Source organism: Momordica charantia, assembly GCF_013281855.1.
Source record: "Momordica charantia cultivar OHB3-1 chromosome 5 unlocalized genomic scaffold, Mcharantia_2.0 BLBB01000005.1, whole genome shotgun sequence".
NCBI lineage: Eukaryota > Viridiplantae > Streptophyta > Magnoliopsida > Cucurbitales > Cucurbitaceae > Momordica > Momordica charantia.
Genome location: NW_028275163.1, coordinates 6531469 through 6557215, shown reverse-complemented (window position 1 = coordinate 6557215; position 25747 = coordinate 6531469). Strand labels below are relative to the sequence as shown.

At 31.6% G+C, this 25747-nt stretch overlaps 1 protein-coding gene across 1 annotated transcript; it reads right to left on the bottom strand.

The window, feature by feature from the left end:
• Nucleotides 1-6289: 6289 nt before the first annotated feature.
• On the bottom strand, nt 6290-9167 carry LOC111009175 (epi-neemfruitin B 7-O-acetyltransferse L7AT). Its single transcript, XM_022282142.2, has 2 exons — nt 8184-9167; nt 6290-7103 (listed from the first exon to the last, which is right to left on the bottom strand). Exons 1-2 carry the CDS (start codon nt 9037-9039, stop codon nt 6523-6525), a joined length of 1437 nt encoding a protein of 478 aa, XP_022137834.1. The 5' UTR covers nt 9040-9167; the 3' UTR covers nt 6290-6522.
• Nucleotides 9168-25747: the final 16580 nt, after the last annotated feature.

Genomic DNA, 25747 nt, shown 5'->3' with positions numbered 1-25747 from the left:
ACGAAACAAATTCATACAAGCTTTATAACCCTAATATATCACACTATTCTCGAATTATGGACACACCTTGCATTAGTATTCATGAGGTCTTTTATTTGAAAATTAATTGGCCCTGAGATGGAACCTCATAAATGTTGATATGGTATCAGTCCAACAAGTTCAAACAAGTATTCAGTCTAAAAATGAGATTCGTGCCAAGATCGGTGAGACCAAAAGAGACCTGACGAAACATGTTAAGGATTCGATATTGAAAAATTAAGAGGACCTAATAAAGTTTATAATAGACATGAGTACTCCTCTCATTGTCAATTGATTTCAAGATAGAATCCTGTGAGTATTGATACCTCAGAGTAAATTGGTCGATTTATAATTTAAAATGTTATTGATCAATGAAGAGATTTTTTATTTTTATTTTTTCCATTTCTATACATCCTTCTTTTAATATTTAACAAGGGGTTGTCCACCGTGGCAAGGACTTGGACCTTAGGATACCACTTACCTTGAGGTCTAAGTTCAAACCATTGCTTAGTCCCAGTTAAGGGATCTCCTAGCCCCCAATTATAGGGATCCACTAGCTTAAGAATTTGGTCAACGATCTTTTAAAATTCTTAATTTTACCTCTAATGTATAAAAGATTCTCAATGTCATTCCCTAAAAAATAATTGTTAAAGTTTGTTAACAAAAAGTTGATGTATCATTAAAAGTTGTTACTTTATTTAACATATTTGATCATGTAAATATGTCATTTGGATGCTACTTTGACACATGAAACTCAACTTGTTGATTAACAAAATTCAATCAAACTAAAACAAAGGTCTATTTCTTCCCAGTGGCATGTCCAAATGGCGTCCACGTGTTCAAATATATGTAAACAAAATAATAATTTAATGACACATAGCTTTCTATTAACAAATTTTAACATATTATTTTGATGGAGGGATCTAGTTGAGAATTTTTAATGCATTAGGAGTAAAAGTGAGAATTCTAAAAAGAAAATTAAGGACCAATAAAATGAGAAGAGAAGTACCCAATTTGGTATATTCAACCCAAAAAAGTAATGCATAAAGGATTAGATTGAATCTTTCCAAAGATTTGAGATCCACCAAAAACAAGGACTAACTTATATTTGGTTCTTTATTCCAAATTGGCTAGGTTGTATATCGGAGAGAGTTGCGAAGGGACAAAGATAAAAGAATTTATTCCCTTTACTTCATTTTTTCCCTTATGTGTTAGATTTCAATCAAGGATATTAGATATCCAATAAATGAATTAAATTTATCCAATCCATCAGTTTGAGCTTTTGGGTTGGGTGGTGATTTATTAAGAGCACCTTAACTTAACAGCAAATGACATCATCAAGTTCCACACAGACGAACAATGGAGTCACGACAATCCTAAGGTAGAATACGCTAATTTCAAATTCAGGAAATCAAATTTCTCTAATAAAATTAAGAGATAGCAACTATCTGTTGTGGAAGTTTCAGATCTTGACAACAATTCAAGGTCATGGATTGGAAAAATTCATCAAAGGTACAATGACAATTCCTTTGCAATTCCTACAAACCACTGGAAATGAAGAAGGCATGACATCAATTCCATAAGAAAATCCTGAATATCTTTCTTGGATTCGACAAGATAAACTTCTATCTTCTTGGCTATTGATTCAATGAATGAAGAAATTTTGGCTCAAATGATCGGTTGCGTTTCTGCAAAAGATATTTGGGGAATTCTGTGTTTTTGTTTGTTCCCACCTTAATAATATGTTAGTGCCTTTCTATATATTATATGGTTAAATGGGGTATGTGGTCACAAAATAACGTTTTCGCAATTAAAAAGGTGTCATGGTTGTCAACTACGGTAATTGACAGATGTCTCTACCAATCCACTTGTTGTATAAAAAAAGTATCATGATATACTATCCAAAGTTGATTGTTTTTCTATCCAATTGAGAGTACTATACGTAAATAACGGTTAGTTTACTAAAATTATGCTTTTACACCCTTATAAATATATAAATATGAGAACAATTTATAATTACCAACTTAGAAAGAAGAATTACATACCCCGTTTACTTACACCGCAATGGAAGTGTAAAGGAATCACATAATAAAAATTAATTGAAATGGAAATGTATTCATTTGATGTTGTGTGTTATCAATTTTCTGGAATATCAAAATAAATTTTTTATATTATTTACTAAAAGAAATAAGATATATAACGATTACTGGTATACATATTCCTTATTTCTAACTAATTACAAATACATCTTTATATTGATATTTTTGATCAAAATAACAACAGAATTGTTTTATTTTATTACTATTTTATTAATAGTAATATTTTTAATTTATTTAATATTAAAAATAATAAATAATTAAAAAAAATTACATCAACTAAAATAATTTTTTATTAGCACAACGTATATAAAATATTATTAAACTTTATTGTTTCTCACAAAAAAAATGATTCCTGTTTTAAAAAGTGTATTGATATTCATTAATAATAACAAAGTAAAATTAATTAATTAAAAAGTTAAATAGAATTTTGAAATATTTTATAATAAAATCACATAAATTGATAAAAGTTATACACTTGCTGGTAAAAAAGAAAAAAAAGAAAGAATAATAACACATTTAGTACGAAGGTCTAAATAATAAAATGTCAAATATACTTTGAAGCCCAAAACTTGATAAACCTTTTATATATCTGCGATATGTATGTTCTGATCTACATTATTGATTTACCTTTGATCTACCATATTGATGTAACTAGCTATATGATATATGTGTGCTCATGTACCACTAATATATATCATATATACTTCTAATATAATTTATCTTATTGTAATATACCTATGATATTTTTGCAATATGTACGTCCTGGTCTACCTTAATGATTTACCAATTATTTATTATTGATTTACCATTGGGTTACAATTGATTTACTATTGATTTACCTTATCAAATTTTACTATTTATTTATGTACCATTTATTTACTATTGATTTACCACTGATATACCATTGAATTACTAATACATCCTCTAGAAGGGACAGATTGAACCGACATCGAAGGTCTTGAAACAAAAAGCGAAGATATATATGGTCCTCAAAAGATACGACAATTACCAAGAAAGAACGCTGATAACGATCAAGAACCTAATTTTGACTTAAATATTTCTGAAATAGAATTAAAACTTTTATTTAATACAATGGCTTTTAGATTTTTTTTGTTTAAATTATAATACAATCTATTTTAGATTTAAAACTTGTATCTACTTCTAATTTTTATATGTTCAGATTGTAATACAACTTCTTTTATATTTTAAATGTTATGACAATGAGCTTATTTATATATAAAGTAATTTATATTCAATCTTGTGTTTGCCAATTTATTGATAATATATTGTGTTTTTTCCCTTATTGATTAGGACAGAAGTAATTTAGTAATTTTTGAATTCTGTATTTCGTCCACATGCTTGACATGTTGTGATTCTTCTACTGATATATATATCTATATTATTATATACTTATGATATGATTATCTGATTTTTACATACCTATGATATAGTTATGATATACCTACTATATATATGTATTGATCTACCTTATTGATTTACATTTAATCTACCATATTGATATAACTATAATATATATATATATATGCATGCTGATATACTGCAAAATCCACGCTCTTTCAAAAAAAAAATTCATTAAAAAATATCGGCAGGAGAGAGTAGATCCCACAACATTTGACCATGAGACATTTGGTCGGTTGGTTAAGGGGGCGAAAGAGTCTCCTTGATAAAGGCCTCAACGTGTCCATGGAGTGGCAAAGCGCCAAGCAGACGGTCCCAAATGGTCCCAAATAGATGTGGTGTATGGACAATGGACCATGATGTGGTCCAAAGATTCTCCAAATTGGTGACAGAGAAGGCAAATACTAGGATTCAGAAGATGGTTTGGGAGCTAGATTGCAACTTTTCAACTATGAAGAACACACCAAATAAAGAATTTAACTTTTTGTGGCAAAAGTAGAGACCACAATTTGGCAAAGATTGCTGAAGAATCACCAAAGCACACACCAATTTGGATAAATATATGCAAGGATGGATACCAAACCTCCATTGAGCTCGAGTGATTTATAATTTACGAAATTACTAATGTTCGATCTTCATTCACTTTTAATTAGATCACGTCGCACGCTCCATATAAGAGGGTGTTAAGATTAAGGGTGCACATCGAAATTGTTGAAATTGAAAAAGATTAAAAATCGAATCGAGATCGAACTGAATTTTCAATTTTAAACGATTTTCAATTTGGCTCGATTTCTCAAACTTAAAACCGAAATCTACGGTTTGGTTTTGGTTTAGAATTAGAAAAAACTGAACTCAAATCGAACCGAACCAAAACATATTTATTTATTTTTTTTAATTATTTAAAACATATCCCATCTTTTTGACATGGTTCATTTATTGCTTGTGGTTAGCCTGCCCATTGATACCACCTCTTCCTTTTCCCAAAATCCATCCACACACGCAAGTATTTTCCACATTTTTTATAACATTTTTTTTATTTTATGTTCTTTCAAGAGGTCTCTTTCTCCTTCAAAACATTTGCTTTATAATTTGTTTTGTTGAGGATCCTACACTCATAAGGACCTAATAAAATGTATTACTCCTATCTATGAATTAATTTTGATATAAAATCTTATAAATATTGATATGGTATTAAAGTCCAAAAACTCAAACTAATATTCTAAAAATGGAATCTGACCAATATTGATGAGTCAAAATGGGTTACTCCTCCCATTACTAATTGGTTTTGAAAAACACCATTCAGCCACTTCCTTTGTGTAAGCTTGCCCCATCTCCCTTTCGAACTACCTTTTCCCCTCCTCCATATCGTTCTTCTCCGACAAGCAACACTCGACTGACAATGACTGAAGGAAGCTCTCCCCTCTCCCTACGACAACTCCACACCATATCTACAACAGCAGTAGACCTTGTTGCTTGGGGCTCGTGAAACACCAACGGTAATCCACGAGCAAGATCCCTCCCCAGATAACCCGTTCTTCATTTTGGCTAGCCTCTTCAAATCAACTCGCCTTGCACCAATTGTTTGCTAGGACTTCCCATTTACGCCGTCGACATGTGAAACCACAAACCAACTGACTAAACTATTGGTTTTCAGTTCAGTTTAATGCAATTTCAGTACTAATTTCAATTCGGTACGATTTCTGTGTTTTTTATTTTTTAAAATTTAGATCGATTTTGATTTGGCTCTAAAACTGAACCAAACCGAATCACGAGCACCCATAATCAAAACTAAAGAACTTCTGTTCCCATGTGCACCCCTTTATCCTCTTAGAAAAGAAAGCTCATGTCTAATGTTAAATGAAATTCGACATTGATACGAAAAAACAGTCGATATTTTTATTAAAAATATTAATAAAATATCATTAATATTTAATATTACTAGCCAGAATTTATAAAATTATTTAAAAAGTGTAAAATAATTATCTAAAATTTATATACTTTTAATGAACTTTTAGAAAAATATGTAAGTTTCCATAAATTTGAGTTTTTCAATAACTTCCTAACATATATATATATATAAAATTAATTTTATCTTGCAAAGTAAACATGCACCAAACCCTGCATATCATAAACTTGTTCTTTTTTTTTTTTCAAAAGATAGTTCAGCGATAGTTGACACATGTCTCTAACTAAGAGATCAAGAATCCGAATCCTTTTAAAGAAAACCACCTTTTTTTACAACTCCATAAACAACTTCTAAATAGGAATTTTCAGAGGTTTGATTTTTCTTCTAAATCTTTTATTTTTAATAATCCTTTATCAATTTATCAACCTAATCCTTAAATATTTAATCATAGCCAAATTAAAATTACTAGTCATGTTTTATCAATTAAATGCATAGATATGTTTCAAATTATTACAATATTATTTTTTCATCTTATCCAATCACAGACTATCTTCGTCTCTCAAGATTGTTCTCCTATTTTTTAATGAAGCTGTATTTTTTTTTTTCAAAGAAAACAAAAACTCTCTAGTTTCGTGAGCCATTTGTTCTCTCCATCTCCTATAGGAATGTTCGTGGTTCTCATTTAATTATATCCCTAAAATAATACGCATATTAAATATACAAAAGTAGTCACTCTCAACTATGTGTGTCGTGTAAACCACTCAAGATCCATTAATTTCATGGCTGAATAACACCCATTGGATTAGATACAATAAACAAACTTTGGACAAAAATCCCATAGCAAACATAGAGAGAATTTGAGAGTAATTTTATATGAATAGCTCAAGATGAAAAATACAACCTCAGTCTTATATATTTTATTAGACTCTAGATATTGACTAACAAACATGCTTAACAACTCAATTAAAATACACAACCAACTAGATAGTACTTCAGTTACATGAATATAAAACTTAAATGGGACAGAAAAGACCGTCAAATTTGCCAAAACGAGCATAGTTATTACTCTCACGCTTATATTCATCTATTTTGATCCCCTCGCGGATGAGATATGCTCGGGTTGGGAGTGGCAAACTCGAGAAACTCGTCATCATTTTCTAGCAAGTTCATCGTTTCATCATCTAACAACACCCATGCTTCTAATCCTTCACCTTTCACTGTATCCATCAAAATAATTACATTTTTCAACATAGAGTTGAACGTGTTTGCTCCACATGCATTCCATACAAGTTTTCCCCATCCAAAATTCACTTCATTTAAACCCATGTTACGCCAACTCGTAAACAAATAGCACTCATCACTCGTTTCATAAAGTTCATGCAATTGTTCGAGTGAGCTCAAAAGAGTGTCGAATCCTTCGTCTCCAATTACTTTATGTAACAAATCGTTGTCGATTTTAGACAACGATTGTCTCAATAGACTTTCGAGATCGTCCAACGTTGTCACTGTGTCGTTTGATGCTTCATAATAAGTAGAACTTCTCCGATAAATGTTGCCAACCTCATTTTCAGACAAAGGTGGATGCATTCTTCTTCGCATATTAATCAAATGAATTAAGGTTGACCTCCATTTCAAATTAACAAAATTTTGCTCTCCACCATCTGTAAAGACAAAATTATAATTTGGGTAACTGCTAGTATTAATATAATAGAAGTTTGAAATTGTACAAATGGTAATTAAAAATCATAATTCTAAATATAGCAAAAAAAGAGAGCATGTATAATCTAAAAAAATTTAGGCCATGCATCTTTATGATTATATTCTTTAAACAACATAGATTAATTAACAATTAGGTAAATTAAGTAAAAGTTGAAAACACATTCGCTTATTTCGTGAGTAGTTATTATATAAACTTTTTTTTTTCTAACTAGCTAAAAATATTCCTAAAATTGCATATAAATTTTGGAAGTAAAACTGTCTCTGGTTGCTTGTTTCTTGTTTGCTTATTTCCAATTTTTCAAAAGGTTAATAACGAAAATGCTATATATGTTTACTATTTGTATCCATAAATCACATATATATAATATATAAAACTTAAAAATGGTACAAACTTTGGATAAGCTTATTGTCAAAACTAATTTTTGTAAGTGAAACTTGTAGATATAATATATATAATAAGAAAAAAAAAACAATTTTTTTAGAGTAAACAAGGAAACTAAGAAATGGAAAAATATATATAATTATATTTTATACATTAAATAAGAAATACATATTGGAAATACTACAACTAAAGAGTTCATATTATTCTTAGAAGTTTTGGTAAATCTAGCATACATAGTATAATCAATAATTTGCAAAGAAAAATCTGTTAAAATAGAAAAATGGTAGAACCACACACATGTTTTTTTTTTTTTTTGATAGGTGACACCATTTCATAGAAAAGTAGAACCACACATACAACAATCAAGGTTTATCATGACCAAAGTCAATCAATATTTAAATTAATAAATGATTACTATTGCATTCAACCACTTTTTTTTTTCAAACAATATTTAATTTAATAAGATTAGTTTGCCATAAAAAATATATATATTTTTTAATATGATGTGTGGAGATGGGGATCAAACTCACAACCTTGGTTGGAGATACATGTCAATTACAGCTATGCTCGCTTTGGGGTCATAAAATAATTAATTATGTAAATCACTGATTATTACATAAAATAAAGACCATTTTCTTACCCGATAATCTACGTCTTCGGGATGCTTTCATGGCGTACTTCCAAATGATGCAAGTTACAACTTCAACGGTTGTTGGGTTGAGAACCCTAGTAGATTTAGCTCTAGCCTTCAAATTTGATATGGCCATAGAATCAAAAACAAATCTTCTACAAGTGCTGTTTTTTCCTTGAGCCACAACAAATGGGGTTTTGGAAGAAAACAAATTGTAATCAGCTGAGATCTCTCTGGCTGGAAATAGTGAAGAAGTTGAATATTGGTAACCTTCACACACCAAGTTTTTTGATATCCCTTCAAAATTGGATGCAGCAGCTGCCAAAGATTTAATGAAGGCCCTCATAGTGGTTCCATCTATAATTTTGTGGAAGAAAGAGAAGCCAATTGCAAGTCCACCACAAGAGAAAAAGCTAACTTGAGCTCCAATTTGTATGGTTCTCTCTAATGGTTCATTTGGGGCAGCAGGGAAAGGAAGGAATTGGGCAAGAAATTGGAGATTTGGGTTTTTGAGGAAATTGCCCATGGTGATTTTTTGGACTTTGGCCTCAACAAATAGAGCACCAACTTCATCATCCTCATTGGAGCAATGAATCAAATTGCCTTTGATTTTTCCTGTGAGAATTGGGAAGTGAGCCAATGTTTTGGATAGAGAAATTTTCAATCTAGTTGCAGTATTTTCCTTGAAGAAAATATGGCTATTATCAGTTTCTTCTTTCATGGAGTAGAAGAAGATGATGGGAATATAAGCATGAGGGGAGACCTTGTCTAGAAGTGAAACTTGGAAGGTTTTTGGGTCATCTTGAGGCATCTCCTCTAGGGTTGCAGGCTTGATGATTTCTCTTGAGATGATTTCAACTTCCATGATTTGTCAATTGATTTGAACTTCAACTAACGGAAATAATGGAGTTTGAGTGGACGATGCTTGCTTTGCTAGGAAGGAAATGATTTGAAGTACGATTAGGAGGTGGGAAAGAAAAGTTTCTTAGCAAATTGATTGCTGAGGTCGCTTTGTAATTTATAGAAATTGTTAGCCGTAAAACTCGTTTAAAGATCCTACGTTAAAAAGATAAGGGACTTAACATAAACAATATGAGATACTCTTCCCATTGCCAATTGATTTTGAGACGGAAATTCTTGAATATTAATATGATATGAGAGCCCAACAAGCTCAAACGAATATTCGATCCAAAACTAAAATTCGACTAAGATCTGTGAAACCCACAAAGGTTTATTATAGACTTTTGCTACTCCACTCATTGTCAATTAATTTTGACATGAATATTGATATGGCATCACAGCTCAAAAAGCTCAAACGAAAATCAGATCCAAAAATTTGGATTCGGACAAGGCATGTTAAGCATCCCACATTGAAAAGATTATAAGTGACCTAACAACTGTTTATAATAACATGAGCTACTCATTTTATTAACAATTGGTTTTGAGATGGAATCCATAAACATTGATATAAATTTATCAATTGACAACATATGAGGTGCCACGCGCCGCAAGCTTTGTCTATCTACGTGGATCAAGTCAAAGAGGAGTCATAAAAGACGGAACGCACCAAGGCATCCCATACTAGGGGTGTACAAGTCTACCTAAAATACCGAACGAATCGAACTAACGTCGTAACAAACCAACTTTAATTTTTTTTAGTACAACATGTAGGGATGAGGATTCGAACTCATTATCTTTTTACTGTAACTACTTGAGTAGCGACAACGTTTCTTTATTTCCTATGCCAATCATGTGAATCATGTGAATGGGTATTCACGTCATAATTCACACTATGTTATTTCCCTCCCTTTTCGTTTTTTTTTTTGTTTTTTTTTTAGTTCTCTCTCCATCATTCACGTGGTGACCATTATAAAAGTCAAAAAAAAAAAAAAAATACTTTCAGTTCGTAAAGTTTAAGATTTTGTCCTTTCAAATTGGTGGTTAAAGTTTAGTACGTAACAATTTAGTTTTTATAATTAGGAGCGGTAACAATTTAGTTATAGCTGTGAAAACTTTTGTTGAATTTTAATATAGGTAGATCAATAAATCGATGGGGAACCAAGTGTGTTTATAAATTATAAATACTAAATCGTTATATGATAAAAAACGATACTTAATTTTAGTGAGATTTTGCATGATAGAGACTAAATTGTAACAAAATTTAAACTATAAAGACTAGATTGTTACATACTAAAATTATTCCGGGATTAAGTTGTTAATAATTTGAAAGTACCGTGTATAATTGATTAGATACTAAAGTTTAAGGATCTTGGGCTGCCTCTTGTGATGGGAAAGCAGGGGAATTGGTGTGTGGTAATTAGTTGCGGTTCTTCCAAGAAGAGAAATTTGGGATGGGTATAGTGTGTTTTCAGAAGGAACTCCATTTGTGGTGAAGCAAGGAAAACGTAGCACACTATGAAACTTTTATTGAATTGAAACTTTTAAGATGTTGAAGGGTAAATTTAGACTCGTTTGGTGACGTTCTCATTTTTTGTTTCTCGTTTTCAAATTTCATTAAGAAACTTAAGTATTTTGCAACTAATTAAAGTCAAAATTGTATATAAATTTTGTAAGCAATCAAAATAAGTTTCTTGTTTCTTGTTTGCGTTTCCAATTTATTACCGTACATAAATATAAATATTGTTTGATAATTCTTAATTAGATTCATGAGTGTTGGGCCATGTAATTTTATTTTTCTAAAAATGAAAAAAACGTAAATAAGAAACGGGAACGTTACCAAACGAGTCCTTAAAGTTCAAATCGAGTACACGAGACAAAATTTCGATGGGTAGGCTCACCTAAATGTTTGCGAACATGCACATGGATTAGGGTGACAAATATTTATTTTTGGTTTAAATACTATTTTGGTTAGTGTACTTTTAGCTTTATCTCATTTTGGTTCTTGTAGTTTCAAACATTAATTTATTTTGGTATCTGTACTCTCGACTTTTGTCAAACGTCCATTTTAATAACCTCTATAATTTTAAAATGTTACCATTTTAGTCCCTTAATTTTTATTTTTATCTCATTTCTTTTAGTCATTATTTGCATGACACTTCACTCACTAATTTTTTTTTAAATGTATATCTATAAAATTTGTATTAAAGAGTTTCCATTGTATATACAATTTGTGTTAAGTTTTTGTAAACAGGGACCAAAATTGATCACTTTTTAAAAGTATAGGGATTTGATGAATTGAAAATATAGGACCAAAATAATATTCAAACCTGTTAGGAAAAATTACTCACCAATAATATTTTCCTCTTCCACAGTTCGTCAGTGAAAACTAAGTCACACACAATACTAAGAAAAATAGGGGAAGCACAGAAAACGACACAAGCAATTTATACTGGTTCACCCTAACTATGGGCTACGTCCAATCTTCCACAACAACGGATTCTACTATGATTTTGGGATAAATACAATGAGTCTCACAAACGCTCTATAAAACTCTCTCTAGATACCACAACAATGCTCACCTAGCTTCTAAGCACTACGACAATAGCTATTTAGGAATACAGAATGAAAAATCTCACTAACCTCACGAGAACGGGTTGTCGACATAGCACTACAAACCCTTGTTCTCCTTTTGTTCTCTGCCAATTTGCCGCCACTGCCACGTTTGTGCACCAACACACGCGGCCACTCGTTTGTTTCTTTTTGGTTTCTATCACTCGCGGCTAGAAAAACCAAAACAAACAAGGAGGCTTCACAATATGTATATATATGGCAAACTTAGGTTTTAGGTTTGGGCCTTTTTTGTTCAAGTTTCTTAGCCCAGTTACATTCCTAATTTTGACTCCAATTATTTTCCCAACAATGAAACGATGAACTTGTTGGAAACTGACTCTGAATTTCTTTTGTTTGCTTCCCTCAATCCAAGAGTAAAATTAGCTTTTAAATCCAAGAGAGTTGAGAAGATGTTAGCTGTGAACGACTCATTGATCGGCCATGAACCAGATCGTGAATCGGATTTGCATATCCATTGAACACTTTTTGTGCTTGTGTGATTGATATATTATATATATAAATTTATAATCTTTCTACTTTCTATCCTTTAGAATTATTGTTGGAGATAGATTGGTTAATCACACCATGTTGAGAAGGTGCCAGATAAGTCTGATTACTTTGATGATCTACTATCAGAACAACTTATGATCATAGCACCGTTCTTAAGAAAATAAAGGGGATAGTATATCTCCATCCGGATATGCAAAAATTAAGAATATTATTATGCTTTTGATGAATTATACTAGACTTGATATTGCATATATTGTTTGTATATTGAATAGATATAGTCGTTATATATCTTGGTAAAGACCATTGGATTGTTTTTCATCATTTGGATTATTGTAGTTTAACAAGTTTCATTATGTGTTAGAAGATTATTGTGATGTAAACAGTGTTATAGATAACGATGAGGTGTCCACTAGCGAATATATGTTTCTTCTCGGTGGGGAAACTATATTCCATGGAAATCAGCAAACTGCCATAAGGATTATCTTATATTGTGATTTACAAGCTGTCATGCATAGAAATTGCAAAAAATTGTGTGTACAATGGCAAGAGAATGCATATACGCCCTGACAAATTGAGTCGCAGTGGAGTATGTGAGCTTCAAGAGAAACTTAGTAGATCCTCTCACCAAAGGTCTATCAAAAATGTAATTTTTGAGTCTTCAATATGTACGGGACTACTAAAACTCTAATGTTCGTGATGAATAATCCATAGCCCTTTATTTGGGTGGTCTATATGGACTTGATGGATAATACACTTATGCTGTGAGATGTATTATGAGAATCCATAACTTTTTATTTGGGTGGTCTTGTATAGACTTGATGGATAATGTGTAAAATCTTCATAGTGCAGTTTTTGAGTGGTTTATTTGTGATAGACTTGATGAAGCAATAACATGATTATGAAGGTATAGTCTGCCTTTTTCTATGAAAGAGTTAAAAGGGTCTTTTTCTAGAGCTTTTACGATAACTCGAGTTTTTCTCCCTCGTTAGTTTTCCACTGTTTTCTACAAGAAATTTTGAGCATATTCTTCGATTTCATTCGGTTTCAACGAGTGCATGCCTGAGTTTAAGGTTGTGTTAACCTTGGGGAGCAACCGACAAGTATATGACGTAGCACCGTGATTGTGCCGAAATTGCTTTCAAGACAGTTGTTTTTTTCTCGATACAACAATGATTCTTTTCATCTAAATTCTCCTTCAGTTCTAATAGCAATTAACGTTTTTGGCAAAGTAAAAAGGTGTCATGCTTCCATCCAAACTTGATTGTTTTTATATCGGTTAAAAAACACATTTGGTCCTTGTGAAAGGACGTTAATCCCGCAACGGATCTTGTTCTTGAATTCTTGAAGAACATAACCATATATACAAATGAAAAAGGAAAATGTAGGGGAAAAGAGACTCATTTTTGAAGAACCGTTCTTCTAGTGATTACAAGTGAACAGCACCACGACCTTCCTTGTTATGACTCCGGCAAAGATCCGATTGTGTGGGAACCGATAGTGAATACAGTGATTGAGAGAGAGAGCTTAATCAACACTTGAGGGGGAGATCCATCGTTCTGTTTTTCAGAACTTTTCTGCATAATAACCAGACTCCCCACGTCATAACTATCCCCCTCCCCCAGTATTAATATTAATAACTAATAATTAATATATATAATATTAATTAATCATATTAATTAATTAATATTAACTCATTATTAATCTAATTAATAATTAATATATATATAATAATTAACACTTGATTATTTATTACAAAAGTAGAATCATATTCTAAAACATTTCTCTCGTATAACCTATAGTTGTAATGTACATCTTATGCACGTTATTTTTAACCTATAGTTTTAATATGAATCCAATTCATATTAATTATTATTTGAATCTCATTCAAATAATTCCTCTCATAATTAATTTTAAATTTTTATCCAAAATTAATATATATAATAATGTATCAATATACATTATATATGTTCCCTTATATAATTTGACCATTTCAAATTATTTCATAATTCTTGATCCTCGTTTTACCCGTTGTGAGCTAGCAAGGGGACCTAATGGACCTACTGATCAGAAGCTCCAACGATATGAGATTAATCGGTCAAACTCATTGACCGAGTTAATCAACATTCGTTAACTACGGGTCACTCCACTAAAGACCCGCAGTTGCACTCTTCTCACTGTAGAATATTTTCATGTCCACGAATATACAACCATTAATGGCAAGTAAATCCTTCACGAGCGATCGTAACCACAGATGAGTCAAATTACTATTTTACCCCTGTGTTACATCATGCTCCTTAAATATCACTGCTCCTCTAATGAACAACCTAATTATGGTCCGACCAATAATCGGAAGTCCCTCTCGGGCTAGTGAAAGGGTAGGGCCTTTTGTTCAAGTCTTGGAGTTAACATTCAAGAGAACACTCATCTACTCCCCGAAAGTCGAGAAGGAGTGAATTCCATCTCATGAAGTTATGTTCCCAGCTCTCCACTCGATCTCGTCTCCAAAATGGTAGGAATATTGAGTCGGCAACTCGGGCAACTCTCACCCATTCAAATCAAAGGACGAGCTCTCACGAGCAGGAGTCCATAACTCACTCAGGATTGAGAATGAGTTGTCCTGGTCATCCTATGAAATAGCAATCTGTTAGTTAATGGCGTTACATCTAAAGATTTACTATTTGATGGTCTGGTCTTATATAAACTCATTGTATAGGATACCCCCACTCGAATGTCTCCACACGAACGATCGAGATTGGGTCATCTGTAATATTTACAAAGTGGGTCATATCCATAGTGTTGCCAGAATAAGGTACCCAACCTTATCCATATACTATAGACCCTTTAGGTTATTCCCGAGATATTATCCACTTGTATATCGAGAGTATATCAAATATATACTCAGTACATATACTGTCCCAGTTACATGACAATAACCTTGGATGTTTAGTTTATTGGATTTAGACCATGCATTGTTATGAATTTAATAACAAATTGATTGAATAAAATTTTATTGAATATAAATTTTTTTTACATTAATTACAAACTACGAGTTTAGGGCAACACACCCAACACTTTGTACTTTAGTTAAAGTAAGGATTTAGTCCGTGAACTTTCAAAAGTAACAATTCAGTCCTTGTACTTTCAAGTTGTTTACAATTTAATCCTTGCCGTTAAAAGCTAGGTTAAAATTTAATAGAAAAGTGATATGGTTGTCAACTAAGATATATGTGTACAAATTAAATGCCATCCAAAATAATGGGTCGGTTCAACTTTTAAGGGTCGGTTCAAACTTGACTAAATCTCATCCTTCCACTCCACGATAATGTCCATCATTGTACGAGCTCAGGAAACTCCGATGAACGCTGCTGGGGAAAGATTGCAGTGTCACAGCTACTGACAAAGAAGGATGGGGCGATGGAGGCAACTCAGGGACCTAGGGCTTCGCCCGAATTTCAATAACCTAGCTGAAGTAAGGTTTCGCGGCCATTGTCGGGGAGTGGATTTTCTCGAAATTACGGAAGGATCAATTTGGGCAAAAGAGATGAAGACCTCCGTCAAGCTCACAATATTTTAATAATACTCAAAACTAATTATAGCAATTACATGTAGTTTAAAACCATTAATTTAGCTCACCTTTACTTGATCACGTAATTAAGAAGCGTGAAAGTTATTTACAACATGAGGAGCAGAACACCCCTAATCATATAAGGAGCACCAATACCTTTAAGAAGAGAGCCAATACGAAAGGAGCAGTATAATTTTGAAACTCAATGAAAGTTTCTAAATCTTAATGGCATTGCCTGTTTTATTAAACATAAAGTAATGGATGGTAGATGTAGAGAGATAAACGAGTCCTGCAACCAATTGAAATGTAGTGTAACTCAACAAAGTCTTTTACATACAGAAAGTTCTAGAAAAACAAAAAATAATAAGTATACATTGAGTCACTATTGAGAACTATAATAAAGTGAACCTATCTGATACCGTCACTTTGTCTCTTCTTCCCCGAATTCGGGATTGCTCTTTGTCAACTTCAACAACAAAATCCAGCTTCTAATCTATTCTATATATATAAAAGGGGTTATAGGGAGGCACTCGAGGTCGAAGGCGGCAGACATTGCTGTCAATGGAAATTGCAAGTTAAGTGGACAGAAAAGAGGAAAACAAGTTTGAGCGAAATGGGATTTGTTTCTTTCTACAAGAACGACATTTTCAGACACTACTAAAAAACTGGGCTTCTACAACAGTTATGAATTTAGGGAGGAAATCGTCAGAGTCATGTTTTCCAAGCTGTGAAAATTCAATCCATTGCTACGGTGAAGAGGATGTGTGGGAGCTCTCTTCGTGGAGACCAAAGGCAAAATCTCGATGGCTGAATTGCTTGCAAAATTTCTTCCTCTCTATTCCAAATTTGGTGGCCTTCCAAATTTAAATGGGCCATTAGAGAAGGCCTTCCAAATTACAATCCAAGTGAATGGTTTTGAATGTGGTGGCATTGCAATTAGTGCTTATTATTTTTTGCACAAAATCATAGATGAAACCACCACTTTTAAGAAAAATAACAATTTTTAGTTCATTTAGTTGGACTAGTTTTAGTTTTGGTTGATTCAATCTCTCTGGTTTCAAAACATTTATTTTGGTATTTTGGTATCTTCGCTCTTTTGTTGATTTAAATCTATGTATTTTTAAAACGTTCATTTTAATGATTTTTATACTTATAAAATGTGACCGTTTTTATCCCTTAATTTTTAATTTTTATTTTTGTCTCATGTAATTCTTTCAATCATAAATTTTACATAACAGTTCATTTATTAAGAGCTTGTTTGATAACCATTTCGTTTTTAGTTTTTTATTTTTGATTTTTAGTTTTTCTAAAATAAGGTTGTTTGATAATTAATTCAATTTTCTGTTTTTTTATTTTTCAAAAATCATTTTGAAATTCCATGTAAATTTCAAAAAAAAAAAATAGTTTTTAAAAATAGATTTCTATATCCAACTTTTTTTTCTTTCTCATATTTATCTCTAAAAAAATTCTTTCACTCTAAAATTTTTTTTGTTTCTAAATTTCTTTCTACAAAATTTATTTTTCTCTCCTTAAAATGTTATATTTTGAATAAAATATTTATTATTATTTGTCGCCCTCCAAATTTTTATCTATATGAAATTTTATTTTTTACTTACAGTTCAGCTTCATTTTTCTTTCTAGAAATTTAATATTGTTTCGAACTTTTTTCTCTCTAGAATTTTGTCTTTTATTACTTTTATTTCTCTTCCTAATCTATTTTTCTTCTAAAATTTATATGTTATTTTCTCGTTCAATTTTCTTTCACAGTAACTTTTATTTATCTCTGTATTTATTTATTTTCTCTAAAAATTATATTTTGAATTTTGTTTTTATCTCTAAATTTTTTTCCACGGTAATTTTTCTCTTTCTTTCTCTTTCTTTTGTTTTCTTTAACATATCTTTTCGTCTCAACTTTACTTTTTTTCTCAAAAATTTTTCTCTTTTTGTCTTTAGTTTTCTTTCACTCGTTTTTTTTTTAAATCTTTTTATTTATCTCTCTAAAATTTATCTTCCAAAAGTATATTTACATATCTCTAAAATTGCATTTTCATGTCTCTACGGATGATAAAAATTTCCGCAGAGTCGACCCCCAAAAATGGGAAATGCATATCCCGACCCCGTCGTCTATTCCATTTTTTTAAATAATAATTAATATATATTTATTAAACTTTTTTATTTTTTAAATTCTAAAAATCATTAAAATCAATTATAAAAACCAATAATTTTTCTCGAGAACATCTCTTGAATCGAAGAACGAGGTGGAGACGGGGATTAAAAATTTTCACGAGCACGGGGAGAGCATCGTCACTCGTACCTACACCATTGTCATCTCTATTCTACATAGAATTTTCTCTCTCTATGTATTTTCGATTTTCTAACTTTTTAAAAACAGAAAAATTACGAAATATGTTTGATTTTCTGTTTTTTAAAAATAAAAAACAAAAAAAGGTTATCAAACATAAAAAACAAAAAACCAAAAACCAAAAACTAAAAACAGAAAAACGAAAATGGTTATCAAACGGATCCTAAACTTTTTCAATTGTAGCCATAAAATTTGTATTAAAAAGTTTCCACTGTGTATAAAATTATGTTAAACTTTTGTAAATAAGGACCAAAAATTGGTCAATTTTTACAGATATAGAGATTATAACAAATGTTTTGAAAGTATAGGAATAAAATGGTATTCAAACTTATATTTTTTGAAATATATTTGTAAAAATATGTTTTTTAGAAATTAATGGCTTAAATATATAATAATGAGTTTTTTTTTTTTTGGAGGATGGTGCATTGATAGGACATGAGGTTTTGTGGTATCACTTACAACGAGGTCTTGTACTCGAGCCTTGCATTGGTCACAATGTTGCTCAACTTAGGTAATGTGTCTTGATTTTAGGGATCCACTTAACGTAAGTCACATGGTATGATTTTCTATGTATAATAATGAGTTTGCTTTTAATGTTTGCTATTGATGCGTAAATTTGGATTTCCTAAGTTGCCAAACTGGCACCAATTTAAAGAAGAGATGACCTGCAAAACAAATAAAATACACACCGATCCGCTGCTAGTCACACACACTTTGATGCTTAAGTTAGACTTCAGTTTTATGTGAAGCTTAGTTAAAAGTAGGGTTTCTCAACGTACATTAACTATGAGGTTTCTCTCTTTATATATAGGTAGAAAAAAAACCTATAATCGATAGAAAACCTAGATTCAATAGTATCTCATCTCCTCCGAATTCCTTAAATAAGGAAAATTTGAATTCCGCAGATTTGAAGATCCTCTTCCCTGGCATGCTTCTGTTAAATTACTAACTCCAGATTAATTAGCCTGTGACTTGTCTGTGATTGAACATAGGGCGAGTGACCTATGCTGGTCGAGTCAGCCAACAAAATTGAAGAAGCTTTTGTAGTCCAACCAAATCGAGACAACCAAGTCGACTGCAAGGTCATGGTCGAGCTGACCAGGTCGGCTGCAAGGATGTGGCCGAGTCAACCAGGTTGGCAGCAAGCTGGGGGTTGGAGCCGAGCTGACCAGTTAGCCACCAGTTGGCCTCGGTTCTTAGTTCGTGTGTAGATTCTTCTTCTCCAGTATTGCCTTTCCAAGTTCTCAAGTGCCCATTTGATATTTGGGTTTTATTGGTTGGGCTTTAGCCTTGCTAATCATTATTGGTTCCAATAATTGGTAATTTAGTTTAATTGACATATAATCAGAATAATGATTGATGGATACAATATGCTTGTTTGCTCGTTATTTTATTGCCATTGTGTATGTCAAATTTTTATGTGTTATTCTATATTTGTACCTAGTTGTTTCAAATTTTTATCTCTATTTATAATATGGTATTATGTGACAATAACAGACAAGAAAGAACTTATTGTAACTAGTCAAGAGCCAAATTTTGTATATCCTAGGAATTAGCCTTAGTTCATTTTGTTGGGAAAAATTACTTATCAACAATATCTCCCTTTTCCACATTCGTCCATGAAAATAAACCAACCACAATATATAATAAGAGAAAAATAGTGAAAACACAAAAACGACACAAACAAATTTATATAGTTCACCCAATTATGATTACGTTCAGTCTTCCGCGACAACGAGGTCTACTATGATGAGATAAATACAATGAACAATACAATCTCTCAAACTTAGAGGGCTCGACAAAATCCAACTAGCTAGCTTGTCAACAAATACCCATGAGAATAGATTGTCGGTGCATTACAACCTCGAAACTTCGCCAATGAAACTCTGCCAAATATTGCTGCCACGCCTCTGAAACAGAGCAACTACTGATCACGACCAACCAGCCGCCACTCCCCTGCTTGTATTTTAATCTCACGGCCAAGTTTTTAATTGAGTTAGGCGGCTACGAAACAATATTTTGTTATAAGACAAAACCTAATGACAAATGATGTAAATTGGGCTTTAATGAGTATTTAGGCCACATTGTGGTTTTTTGGCTCCACTTTATCCCAAACACATTTGGTCTGACATACGAAGAAGAATAGAACCACCTTTTGTCGGAAAATGAAGTTGGCAACATTTTTTGGAGGAGCCCAGTTTAATAAAAGTTACGAAGCATCAAGTTCAGACACGAATCAGCGAGCTGAACTTGTAATTATACCGAGACAATCATCGTCTAAAATCGACAATGATTTCAAGGTGAATAAATCACCCTTCAATCCAAAAATTTAAGTCGATGAATTAGATAAATTTAATTCATATATTGGATATCCCAACACTCCCCTCCAACAAGATCCAACGAATGGAAAAATTATAATAAATAGGAGGAAAAGGTTCAAACACAAAACTCATACTCTTCTGATACCATATTAATCTGAGAGTAAATAAATCGGCTCGTTTAATTCAACAATATCAAGCCTTTAAATAGGCAGTTGTACATTATACAAAATACCAAAAGTAACTAAGCAGTAACTAACTAATACAAAATATCAATTCTAATAAATAAATAAATAAACGGGGAGATGATGGATTCGGAGACTTTTTCGAATTCATTACAGCAGTTACATGAATTTTATGCAAAAAGCTTCGAGATATTTTTATTTACAAGCTAGAGTAACATCGGATTTCATGAAGTAAATTTTGGATGGAGAAAGCCTGTATGGGTTATTAATATTCATGGATTCCATCTCAAAATCAATTGACAATGAGATAAAGTAGTTCATTTATATTATCAACTTTTGTTAGGTCTCTTATCTTAATTAATACGTACGATGTGCAAGTTTTGACCAGTCTATCGAAAGGAACCTAGTCGTGTTGATGGACACAGCAACAGGTGAAGGATTAGACGTATGGATTACACTAGATGATGAAACGATGAACTGGTTTGGAAACTGACCCCGAATTTCTCAAGTTTGCATGCATCCCTCAACCCAAACGTGAACGTAGCTTAAATTCGAGAGATTTGTGAAGGGAAAAAAAAGGAAAAAAAAAAAAGAATTTATTCCACGAATTCACAACCTCTTAGTTGAAGATATATGTCAATTACCGCTGAGCTATGCTGGCTTTGGCGTTTTGCTCCCATTTTAATAATGTATAAGTGTCTTTCTATACATTATGGTTAAATGGTGCATGTGATCATAATACGTAAATAATTAACCGCAATGTTAGTTTATTAAAATTATACTTTACACCCTTATGAGATCCATTTGTAATTATCTACCTGAGAAGAAGAATGGTTATGTCCTGTTCAGTTGCACGCAATCGAAATTTGAAAGAAATAATCAAAATGATAATGTTATTTTGTTTTATATTGTTTACCATAAATTTTTTGAAATAGAAATAAAACATGTTTTGATGTTGTTTATTAATAAAATTAAAAAAATTATTTTATTACCATTTGTAAATATTTTTTATTAACAATTTATATAATATTAATAAATAATTATAATTATAATTAAATTAAATCAACTAAAATAATTTTTTTTGAAACAATCATTATTTATTATAAAATATTATTAAACTTTATTGTTCCTAAAAAAAAGAGAGAATTTCTATTTGAGAAATGTATTGATTTTAATTAATAATAACAATTTAAATTAATTAATTAAAAAATTGAATAGAAACTTGAAATATTTTATGATAAAATATCATCCATTAATAAAGTTATATAAATTTTTATTTAAAAAGTTATTAGCAGTACAAATAAAAATAAAATAATAAAAATGTAATGCAATTAATTAAAAAATAATGGATCTTAAAGTAGTAATTATAAAGGTGTGGGAATAAATAATTAATTATAAAGTTATATCAAATTATGTTTAAGTTTTGGTTTAACTAAATAATTATAAAATGATCATGAACAAAATATATAGATACCATAATAGAATTTCTAATTTGATGAGGAGCCCAATCAAATTCTATTATTTGAAATTGGATCAAATCATTTATCTTGTTTGAAATGATAATATGATTTGAAATAAATTAAATTGAAAAAAAAATCTTTGTCTTCGCTGCAAAGGAAAAGAAAACAAAAATTTTACACTTTTAATCTAAATTTATTAATTATAAATTAAAATATAACAAGGTTAAATATGATAATTTCTCTACAATTTTATGAAATCCTGCAAAATCTGACAATTTTTATTCCACATTTCATTTAAATAAAAATTGTAGGTTACATGGAACAACATCTGATTCCAATGGTGTTAAACCCGCTATATCATGACCTAAATGCCCGTAAAAGGGGTGTGGTTGTTGGGAAGAAGAGGGGTTCGATGATGAGGAAGGAAATGAATGTACCAAATCTGTGGGTCTCTGAAATGGGGGAATACAAGTTGTGGGCATACAACTCGAGGACATGTTTTGGCCTACATGATATGGGAAAGAAGGCATGTACGTTTCATTCTCATGTACTTGCTTTGGCGTAGTAGATATGTATATAGGCAATTCAGAAACATCTTCACCAGTAAAAAAAAAATTCAGGTCATCGTCATCAGTTATCTCCATTACACAAACTTTAGTTTTAAAATGATATACGCGTCTAATTATAATATCGAACTGAGGGGGGTTTATATTACTCAATCTATACACGTGACCTAGAAATTCTCTGTACGTGGTTGTACTATCCACTGTCAATCCTCTCATGAGATACCAAAGAATGAAATTCATTTTAAATCCGTCACAATTTTGAAATCTCTCCAAATCTACATAACATTAGTGTTTGATCTATACATCTTTCCTTTTATGTTTTAGATTTCAATTAATGAATGTTTGTGATGTGTTCCCACCTTAATATATAACTAGTCTTTCTATATTACATGGGATGACACTATAAATTAAGTAAAAATTTACCTGCCAAAGCGAACATAGTGGTAAATTGATATATATCTTCAACTACGACATTATAAGTTCGATCTCCACATATATAAAAAAAAACAAAAATTTACCTCTAATCAAAGCAATTCGACTCCTCAACCAGATAGACTATAGATTATCAATGTTAACGACTAATTAATTGATAATTAATTATTGATAAATTAAACAATAATTGATCAATCAATATTAGAAAAAAAGATACGCCTCGTGCCACAATAAGATGGATGATAAAGCAACTTTTTCTTCTTGCTTTTGGTCAAATTGGTTACTGTTCTTTATCCACGGAACAATGACAGGGTAATAAAAATACATCAAAAAGATGAAATGTAGTACCAACACGTGAAAATTGTTGTGAGATGGTTGTGGGCTACATCGAGCCACGTCATGTCCTTCCGATTCCCAACTATCATCTAAGAACAAGATTTCATTTGATGTCGATCATTTGAAATCTGTCCTAATTTCGAAATCTAAGATACCAAAAATAACATAATTCATTTGAAATCCGTTTGAAATTTTAAAATCACTCCAAATCTAAGGTACCAAACATAACATTATTCATTTGAAATCCGTTGAAATTTCAAAATCACTCCAAATCTAAGGTACCAAACATAACATTATTGTTGATATACAAGTAATTAATTACAGCTCAATCTACCTTAATTTTTTAAAACAATTAAATCAAATTCGCATTTGATGGTTAGTTTAATTTAAATTTCTTTTTTATTCTAAAAAATAAATTAAGAAAAATGAGAGAGAGGGTCGTTCTTTTAAAGTACAATGAATGATGGAAGATCTGAAATAGAAAAATAACTGATTACTTGATCAATTAAGTTTTAAGTTATTCACATGGACAAAGAAGAAAGTTATGGAAGAAAATTATCTAATCATCGGATCAAAGAAAGAGATATATACTCGACCAAAGGTAAGAAATTCGAGCCTCCACTCCTACGTATTATTATTATTATGTTGAACTCAAAATAAACCAAAGAAAAGAGAAAATTCATAAATAAGTTTAGGAAGATTTTTTTTAAAATGTTGTTAAGTGGAAGCTTGGGATGAACATCCATTAAATATTTTTTGTTTTTAAAATTTCAAAATCAACTTTGATTAATATAAATATCTGCTGCTGGATTGAAAAAGCTAGAGAGGGGTTTTTTTTATAATTTAAAAAATTATTATAGAAGATATTAGATAAATTCTTACTCTATCTAATATAACACTTAGAATTCAAATTTCAATAGGCAATCGCTGAATTCAAATTTCAATAGGCAATTGCGTATCATAATTCAATTAGTTAATGTAGAAAAGAGGAGTTTTAAAATAAGTTTGGAAAATAAATTAAAAGATTTTAATAAATAAAATTTCTTTTAAAATAAAAATAATTTTTTTTAGATAAATAAAAAATAAGTTTTAGAAATTTTTTGTTATAAATTAAATAATGTTTTTTAAATGCAACATAAATAAAAAGTTGACTTTCATAAAACAATTTTGTTTCAAAATAAAGCTTTTTAAACCTCTCCCCAAAGCCAATTTACCATAGTACCCTCATGTTTAAAAATCATGGGAATCCTAAACCCCATCTCGGACGTTTCCTGGCCCAACGAAAATTTTCACCCTTTCTCGAACGTTTCATTTGTCCTAAAACCCTAAAACCCATCTCGAACGTTATCTCGGACAAAGGACGTTGGACGATTCATCCATCCCGGACCTTACGAAGTTATCTCGGACGTTTCTCTTCCATTGTTTCGCACTACGAAGTCATCGATCGCAAGGTTAGTGGCGGGTAGATTATAACAAAATTTTTAGAAACGTTTGTTGTTCTGATTTCATTATCGGCGCTATCTGAAGCAGCCATGTAGATCTAGGGTCATTTTCATGTTGTGCTTGCAGAACTGAGAAATTTGGGGAAAAAATCAATCTCTGATTCAATCCCGGATGATTTTGGTCCGGGATAGAGTCCGGGATTGAATCCGGGATCGAATTCGAAGTGGCTACATAAGCTTCCATCCCAGACCTTATCCCGGACCATTTCGCCTCCGGGATGAAAGGCAGAAAATGGGGTTTCATTCTCAGCCTTTCATCCCGGAACGAAACGGTCCGAGATAAGGTCCGGGATGGAAGGCAGAATGCATTATGTTGTGAAAGCCTTCCATCCCGAACCTTATCTCGGACCGTTTCGTTCCGGGATGAATGGGGTTTCATTTTCTGCCTTTCATCCCGGAGTCGAAATGGTCCGGGATAAGGTCCGGGATGGAAGGCAAAATGCATTATGTTGTGAAAGCCTTCCATCCCGGACTTTATCTCGGACCGTTTCATTCCGGGATGAATGGGGTTTCATTTTCTGCCTTTCATCCCGGAGTCGAAATGGTCCGGGATAAGGTCCGAGATGGAAGGCAGAATGCATTATGTTGTGAAAGCCTTCCATCCCGGACCTTATCCAGGACCGTTTCGTTCCGGGATGAAAGGCAGAGAATGAAACCCCATTTTCTGCCTTTCATCCCGGAGGCGAAATGGTTCGGGATAAGGTGTGGGATGGAAGGCAGAATGCTGACACTTCGAATTTTTTTTTTTAAGTTGGTCTGCACTGAACGTTTTTTTAATTTCCTTGCTACTTTATGTAATTTTTTTTTACCTTTGTATAGGACATATA

Coding starts and splice junctions, on each gene's coding strand:
- LOC111009175 (XM_022282142.2), bottom strand. CDS start 9,039: ATGGAAGTTGAAATCATCTCAAGAGAAATCATCAAGCCTGCAACCCTA. Junction 7,104..8,183: donor CCGAAGACGTAGATTATCGG/GTAAGAAAATGG, acceptor TTGTCTTTACAG/ATGGTGGAGAGCAAAATTTT.